Below are 9027 nucleotides of genomic sequence, written 5' to 3'. Positions count from 1 at the left end.
GTGCCCTCTGTATAGAGCCTCGTTATTGTTATTCTTATTGTGTTACTTTTTATTTTAGTCTACTTGGTAAATATTTTCTTCTTCTTGAACTGAACTGTTGGTTAAGGGCTCGTAAGCATTTCACAGTAAAGTCTACACTTGTTGTATTCGGCGCATATGACAAATAATGTTTGATTTGAATTGAATGTGATCGTGTGAATTACTTTGTCATGTTAGGATTGTTTCACTAGTTCATAAAGAGCCTTGTATGTTGATTTATTTCATTATACTTTAAGTGCTATGGATTCATTGTTATAGAGACACTGTGTTATTCTGTTTGTCCGATTTTTTTATTTTATTTTATTTATTTCACCTTTATTTAACCAGGTAGGCAAGTAGAGAACAAGTTCTCAATGACAATTGTGACCTGGCCAAGATAAAGAAAAGCAGTTCGACACAAACAACAACACATGGAGTAAAACAAACATACAGTCAATAATACATTAGAAAAATGAGTCTATATACAATGTGAGCAAATGAGGTGAGATAAGGGAGGTAAAGGCACATTTTAAATTTTTTTTTTGCCATGGTGGCGAAGTAAATACAATATAGCAAGTAAAAAATTTTTTTTTTTTAAAGAATAAACACTGGAATGGTAGATTTGCAGTGGAAGAATGTGCAAAGTAGAGAGAGAAATAATGGGGGTGCCAAGGAGCAAAATAAATAAATACAGTAGGGGGAGAGGTAGTTGTTTGGGCTAAATTATAGATGGGCTATGTACAGGTGCAGTAATCTGTGAGCTGCTCTGACAGCTGGTGCTTAAAGCTAGTGAGGGGGATAAGTGTTTCCAGTTTCCAACTGTCTGATGACGGATAGTTCAGAGAGTAACAACACAGTCTTATCATACAGTGGGTGTAGGGATTAGATTAGAGAACGTGTGTGAAGTTTATGCCTTTAGTTCTCATGTTTTGGGTCATTCAAAGTCATGTTAATTAGACAATGGGAGATACTGGGATTGGGCGCTCTGGGAAGAATAAAAGCTGGGTTTAAATGTTGATCATGGAGTCTTTGGTTAACCGATCTCCTGATGTACTTTTTTAGGTGGTACATTTTCTATGCTGTTAAGACTCGGGATATGTTGTATTATTTTTAATGTAAATATTTCTGGTATGTACCATTTGCTAACTGCATTCTTATTGTGTAACTGTAATAAATCTGATTATTTTTTAATTGATAAGAACCGAATTGATATTACATTTCTGAGTAATATTCCTTGAATTATTATTTCGTGAAATGTCTAACTGTAAATGTTCATCACAATCACCTTGTCCATTAGTAACCTCTTAATAATAGCATAACAATAAACCTAGACACGTGCATCTTACAGTATTCTGAGTGATGAAGCAAGGCTTGCTACCTTGGCTATACCAACTGGGGATATGGGCCTGTAGCATTCACATGATAATGGAATCAGATGGTATATCACAGTAGAGTCATAGACCTCTACACTAATTCTCTGTCATCTTCAGACAAAGTGAATTTTCAGTTACTGCGATTTGGGATGGGATTCGAAGGCAGCATCATGTGATAACACATTCACATTCCAGTAACGCCTGAGACGTTTGTAGTCACTATAGCAGCGTGAGCAACTGGTTCTAGCAATTCAGAGAACAACTATCCCAAAATAGAAATATCTGACACGAATAACAAGTAAATAAGTAACATAATCAATCTCTTCTCCATTCACACTCTGAACAGAACACATACAAAATCATTAATTAACCTGTTTCCTCTCCTTCTTCTAGACGAATTTAACATGTGACATCAATAAGGGATCATAGCTTTTACCTGGATTCACCTGGTCAGTCTATGTCATGGACAGAGCAGGTGTTCTTAATGTGTTGTACACACAGGTATATCAGTATAACATTTGGTTAGAGGGAACATTTTTAATCAGTTTTTAAAAAGTTGTAAAACGTAAAGTCAGTGTGTCTGGGGCAAAATGCCCCCAGGGATATCAATGCAAGTCAATGGTACCTACAGTATGTTAACATTTTCCAAATCATGTCGTAATCATCAATAAGTATCTTATTTGAGTTACACAATCAATTTTGAGATACTTTCGGATGAATTGGACAGGAGCGGTGAAAATAAACAGAGTGGACGAACGTCAAAACCTCATCCTAGTGAGGATATTAACAGTGAGATGTGCATTGTCATTCTGTTCCGATTTTTAAAGCTTATCGATATTTAAAGCTTGTCACGATTTCTATTTTTAGTTTTGTACCTTTATCTTTCACTGCATTGTTGAAAATGACCCGTCAGTAAAGATTTCACTGTTAGTCTACACCTGTTGTTTACCAAGCATGTGACAAATCAAATTTGAACTGTTTTCATCATACTTGGTATTAAGAAGAAATAAATGGCCCATAAACATGTGATACTGTATGCTATGCTATGTCATGTGATACTGTATGCTATGCTATGTCATGTGATACTGTATGCTATGCTATGTCATGTGATACTGTATGCTATGCTATGTCATGTGATACTGTATGCTATGCTATGTCATGTGATACTGTATGCTATGCTATGTCATGTGATACTGTATGCTATGCTATGTCATGTGATACTGTATGCTATGCTATGTCATGTGATATTGTATGCTATGATATGTCATGTGATATTGTATGCTATGCTATGTCATGTGATACTGTATGCTATGCTATGTCATGTGATACTGTATGCTATGCTATGTCATGTGATACTGTATGCTATGCTATGTCATGTGATACTGTATGCTATGCTATGTCATGTGATATTGTATGCTATGCTATGTCATGTGATACTGTATGCTATGCTATGTCATGTGATACTGTATGCTATGCTATGTCATGTGATACTGTATGCTATGCTATGTCATGTGATACTGTATGCTATGCTATGTCATGTGATATTGTATGCTATGATATGTCATGTGATATTGTATGCTATGCTATGTCATGTGATACTGTATGCTATGCTATGTCATGTGACACTGTATGCTATGCTATGTCATGTGATACTGTATGCTATGCTATGTCATGTGATACTGTATGCTATGCTATGTCATGTGATATTGTATGCTATGATATGTCATGTGATATTGTATGCTATGCTATGTCATGTGATACTGTATGCTATGCTATGTCATGTGATACTGTATGCTATGCTATGTCATGTGATATTGTATGCTATGATATGTCATGTGATATTGTATGCTATGCTATGTCATGTGATACTGTATGCTATGCTATGTCATGTGATACTGTATGCTATGCTATGTCATGTGATATTGTATGCTATGCTATGTCATGTGATATTGTATGCTATGCTATGTCATGTGATACTGTATGCTATGCTATGTCATGTGATATTGTATGCTATGATATGTCATGTGATACTGTATGCTATGCTATGTCATGTGATACTGTATGCTATGCTATGTCATGTGATACTGTATGCTATGCTATGTCATGTGATACTGTATGCTATGCTATGTCATGTGATACTGTATGCTATGTCATGTGATACTGTATGCTATGCTATGTCATGTGATACTGTATGCTATGCTATGTCATGTGATACTGTATGCTATGCTATGTCATGTGATACTGTATGCTATGCTATGTCATGTGATACTGTATGCTATGTCATGTGATACTGTATGCTATGCTATGTCATGTGATACTGTATGCTATGCTATGTCATGTGATATTGTATGCTATGCTATGTCATGTGATACTGTATGCTATGTCATGTGATACTGTATGCTATGCTATGTCATGTGATACTGTATGCTATGCTATGTCATGTGATACTGTATGCTATGCTATGTCATGTGATACTGTATGCTATGCTATGTCATGTGATACTGTATGCTATGTCATGTGATACTGTATGCTATGCTATGTCATGTGATACTGTATGATGTCAGGCCATGTTATGTTATATTACGTTTTGATAACTTACGTAGCAACTGACAAATGTAAAAAATACTTTTATGACCTAATCTTACAGTGACACAGAGCAGGAATCACGTTGTCTAAAAAGACAATACACATGATTCTATCCACAGTGGAATCTGTGCCTGATGTGGACAGTGATGACAGCAGAGATCATGATGACCAGCCCCACAGACACCAGGATGAGCTTCAGCATGCACGCAGACATGCTGCAACAGCAGGAGTATGGTGACACAAGAGTCAATAGAACTGGATGAGCTAGCCACAATGGGCTTCCTGGTTCCTGAGCTAATATAATAATTCTGATAAATGAGTACAATAGAACAACTAACAATAACACTATGCTTATGAGCACATGTAGCAAAATGATAGCTTGATATACTGTAAAACTATTAATAGCATAGGTGGAGCTAACAACAGAGCTAACGGGAGCTAACAGAGCTATCAATGGAAATTAAATTAACAGGCACAAAATTACTATTTACAATGCCCCTATCAACATGAGAAGCTGTGGCAGAATATCAATGCTATTTAATGGGAGTAAATACATTTTGAGGAGCTTGATTTGACCAGTCAATGCATCAGCGCTGCCTTGTAGTGTTGAGACAGGATCCAGATACAGAAGTGATTGGAGTGGATCCCATCCTCCTTATAGAGCATTGTCTGCTTCCAAAAGGTGTCAAATTTGTCAACAAAAGTAGGTTGACTGATCGATCATCCATCGAGGGAACTGGAGGCTTTATGTGGGAAGAGCAGTCAAGACCAGTACGACCAACATTTATTTCAAATAGGAAACCAGATGAGACAAAATACTGAAAATAATCATCATGAATCTCTACTTTTTCAGTAATGAAGCATGAGTCTACATCACTTTGTCTGAGGTACAAAAAAATACAATACATATGATTCTATCCACAGTGGAATCTGTCCCTGATGTGGACAGTGATGACAGCAGAGATCATGATGACCAGCCCCACAGACACCAGGATGAGCTTCAGCATGTACACAGACATGCTACCAGCAGGGGGAGACACTGGTTCACAACAAACAGACAATATGTTACAGTTCCTTTCACAGATTAGACACTTCCTCCTGTGTGAGATTAGTCTGGGGACAAGGTTACAGTTCTTCCATTAATAATACACAGAATGTACAAAACTTTAAGAACACCTGCTCTTTCCGTGACATAGACTGACCAGGTGAATCCAGGTGAAAGCTACGATCTCTTATTGATGTTACCTGTTAAATCCACTTCAATCAGTGTAGATGAAGGGGAGGAGACAGGTTGAAGAAGGATTTTTAAGGCTTGAGACAATTCAGACATGGATTGTGTATGGGTGCCATTCAGAGGGTGAATGGGCAGGACAAAATATTGAAGTTCCTTGAAACGGGATATGTTGATAGGTGCCAGGACAACCAGCCAACTTAACACAACTGTGGAAAGCAATGGAGTCAACATGGGCCACCTTGTAGAGTCCATGCCTAAATGAGCAGAGGCTCTTCTGAGGGGTAAAGTGGGGGTGCAATTCAATTTTAGGAAGGTGTTCTTAATGTTTTGTGCACTCAGTGTATAACTGGTATACAATATTGGAGATGTGTATTTGTGTGTTTGTGTCTTACCACATTTCAATGGACAGAGTTCCACTATCTCCTTGGTGTTGTTGGCCCAGCTGACTTGGTTGCTGTGGTTACAGATGATGAAACTCCCTGCCACATAGACAGAGAGCAGGGGGACAGTGGAGGTATCAGCCCCTCTACTTTCTCCTCCCACCTGAGAGCAGGTGCTGCTGTTACAGCTGGAGGTGACAGAGGTTTTCTGGCCTCTGCAGGTCACAGTCACCTTACAGATGGCATTGATGGAGGAGACAGAGTCCACTGTCAGAACTGGTGGCTCAACTCTCTCTGAAAACAAATAGACAAACAGGGATAAATAGAGTTGTATACCAGTAGAAAATGTTTGGTCAAGTAAAGTGCTACCAAACAACAGCAAGAAGAACAACAAATAACGAGGTTAAATCTACCTTGAACTACCAACACGTACGTAGCAACATTTCTGTCATTGAAACCAGACACTACTGCTTCATAAAGTCCACTGTCTCCTTCCTGGAGGTTCTTCAGTAGCAGAGAGAAGTTTCCCACACTAAATTCAGCCCTACCTCGGTACCTTTCAAAGGTAACTTTTGGGGGGTACTTTACAACATTGTCTAATCTGTTAAACTTCCAGAATAGCGCATCAACATCTTCTTTCAGTTGAACATTTGTCTGGACATTCAGGCGAACATCCTGCCCCTTCAGCACAAACACAGAGGTCTCAGCACTGGGCTCTGAAATAAACACACAGAATACTTAATGTGATGAAGAGGAAATGAACAGGAGGAAATGATGAGGATGAATACATAATTCCACAAGTATTAATGAGGGCTTTGTGTTATACACAATCATGTGACATAGCAAGCTCTTATCCTGTGTTTAAAGCCTTATACAGAAATGATAATTACACAGAAAATGAAAGTAATTGTCTGAGGATGGTGCTAGATCTGACATAAAAATAAAAAGGGACAGTTTGATGAAAAAGATTTAATTAAAAGGTTAAAATCCAGGTCATGTCACAAAACACATGGCCCTGAATCACATTATACTAGAGGAGAACAGGCTACTCTAGAGAATCATTGTTCTTTAATAAAGTTTGATCAAAGCTGAATGAATGAATGAATGTCTGTAGACTACTTTGAATCAACACTGTATAACTCAGGAAGATCTAGATATGTCTGTAGACTACTTTGAATCAACACTGTATAACTCAGGAAGATCTAGATATGTCTGTCATTTTATTGGGTATCTGTACTTTACTATTTATATTTTTTGACAACTTTTACTTTTACTTCACCACATTACTGAAGAAAACAATTTACTCCATACATTTTCCCTGACACCCAAAAGTACTTGTTACATTTTCATTGCTTAGCAGGACAGGAAAATGGTCCCATTCACACATTTATCAAGAGGAAATCCCTGGTCATCTCTACTGCCTCTAATCTGGAGGACTCCCTTAAGAAATAAAACGTCTGGTTTGCTTAATATAAGGAATGTGAAATTATTTAAACTTGTACTTTTCATACTAAAGTATATTTTAGCAAATACATTTACTGTTGATACTTAAGTTTGTTTTACTTTTACTCAAGTAGTATTTTACTGAGTGACTTTTACCTATTTCATTTTCTATTAGGGTATCTATACTTTTACTGAAGTATGACAATTGACTGCTCTTTATGAGGCCCAGACAACAGAACCTGAGAGAAACACAAAAGCCTACCTGATGATGCTATGCAGGTCAGCAATCCAAACCCTAAAAGGAGAGACATGGTGTTGAGATGGTGCTCCAATGAATATGATAGATAGGTAGACGGACAGACAGATTAACATGTGTAATGTTTGATTGTGTCTGTGTTTCCTGTTGAGCAACTGCTATTTTCTGGCTCAACCCACACTGACAGCAGTAACACCAGCAGGATAGGTGTGATTCATGATGATTCATTGTGTGTCTTGCAAGTAAAGACAACTTTTAACTAAAATTGAGCCTGTGTTTATGTGCATCTCCCCAACAGAGAAATTCAATTCATTTACAGGACATTTCTGTACTAAATAAGATGCAACAGTAGAAAACTATAGATTCAGAGATCAACAACATTTCAGCCATGTTCAGGCTTTTTTTCAACTTGAATGATACATTGAATAGTAAACATGTATCTAACGTGAGCCAGAACATTTTTGATTGGTTTGACTACCTGTCAGGTGAGTCATTAGAGGACATTGGCTATTATAGTAAATAAAGAAACTGGTAAATATCAGCACATCATTATCAAAGTTTAGGCATTTATGACACAGGCAAAATCCAGAGACTGGGATATGAATTCTCCTTTCAGCAGAACAATAACCTAGAACACAATGTCACATCTACACTGGAGTTGCTTGAGTTTTCAATGACAATGAGTTTTCCTGAGTGGCCGAGTTACAGATTTGACTTAAGGCTTCCTGTTAATTAAGGCTGTTTTCAAGGTTTTACTGTTAACCTACAAAGCATTACAAGGGCTTGCTCCTACCTATTTCTCTGATTTGGTCCTGCCGTACATACCTACACGTACGCTACGGTCACAAGACGCAGGCCTCCTCATTGTCCCTACAATTTCTAAGCAAACAGCTGGAGGCAGGGCTTTCTCCTATATACAGTGCCTTGCGAAAGTATTCGGCCCCCTTGAACTTTGCGACCTTTTGCCACATTTCAGGCTTCAAACATAAAGATATAAAACTGTATTTTTTGTGAAGAATCAACAACAAGTGGGACACAATCATGAAGTGGAACGACATTTATTGGATATTTCAAACTTTTTTAACAAATCAAAAACTGAAAAATTGGGCGTGCAAAATTATTCAGCCCCCTTAAGTTATTACTTTGTAGCGCCACCTTTTGCTGCGATTACAGCTGTAAGTCGCTTGGGGTATGTCTCTATCAGTTTTGCACATCGAGAGACTGACAATTTTTGCAAATTGCAAAACAGCTCGAGCTCAGTGAGGTTGGATGGAGAGCATTTGTGAACAGCAGTTTTCAGTTCTTTCCACAGATTCTCGATTGGATTCAGGTCTGGACTTTGACTTGGCCATTCTAACACCTGGATATATTTATTTTTGAACCATTCCATTGTAGATTTTGCTTTATGTTTTGGATCATTGTCTTGTTGGAAGACAAATCTCCGTCCCAGTCTCAGGTCTTTTGCAGACTCCATCAGGTTTTCTTCCAGAATGGTCCTGTATTTGGCTCCATCCATCTTCCCATCAATTTTAACCATCTTCCCTGTCCCTGCTGAAGAAAAGCAGGCCCAAACCATGATGCTGCCACCACCATGTTTGACAGTGGGGATGGTGTGTTCAGCTGTGTTGCTTTTACGCCAAACATAACGTTTTGCATTGTTGCCAAAAAGTTCAATTATGGTTTCATCTGACCAGAGCACCTTCTTCCACATATTTGGTGTGTCTCCCAGGTGGCTTG

The 9027-nt window shown here is 38.0% G+C and overlaps 1 protein-coding gene across 2 annotated transcripts; it reads right to left on the bottom strand.

Moving 5' to 3' along the window:
- Positions 1-1916: 1916 nt before the first annotated feature.
- Positions 1917-7473, bottom strand: LOC149982160 (uncharacterized). 2 transcript variants are annotated; one of them, XM_090182847.1, is made up of 4 exons: positions 7297-7473; positions 6005-6307; positions 5604-5885; positions 1917-5016 (listed from the first exon to the last, which is right to left on the bottom strand). In XM_090182847.1, exons 1-4 carry the CDS (start codon positions 7343-7345, stop codon positions 4892-4894), a joined length of 759 nt encoding a protein of 252 aa, XP_090038973.1. In that variant the 5' UTR covers positions 7346-7473; the 3' UTR covers positions 1917-4891. The 2 variants fall into 2 exon arrangements, with proteins under 2 accessions (XP_090038973.1, XP_090038972.1); XM_090182846.1 differs by lacking the exon at positions 1917-5016 and having other exon boundaries at positions 5127-5885; positions 7297-7457.
- Positions 7474-9027: the final 1554 nt, after the last annotated feature.

Source organism: Oncorhynchus mykiss, chromosome 8 (genome assembly GCF_057628025.1).
Source record: "Oncorhynchus mykiss isolate SJ-2025 chromosome 8, ASM5762802v1, whole genome shotgun sequence".
NCBI classification, from domain to species: Eukaryota; Metazoa; Chordata; class Actinopteri; order Salmoniformes; family Salmonidae; genus Oncorhynchus; species Oncorhynchus mykiss.
Note: the sequence above shows the minus strand (reverse complement) of the source record. Positions and strands in the feature narration are given on the sequence as shown.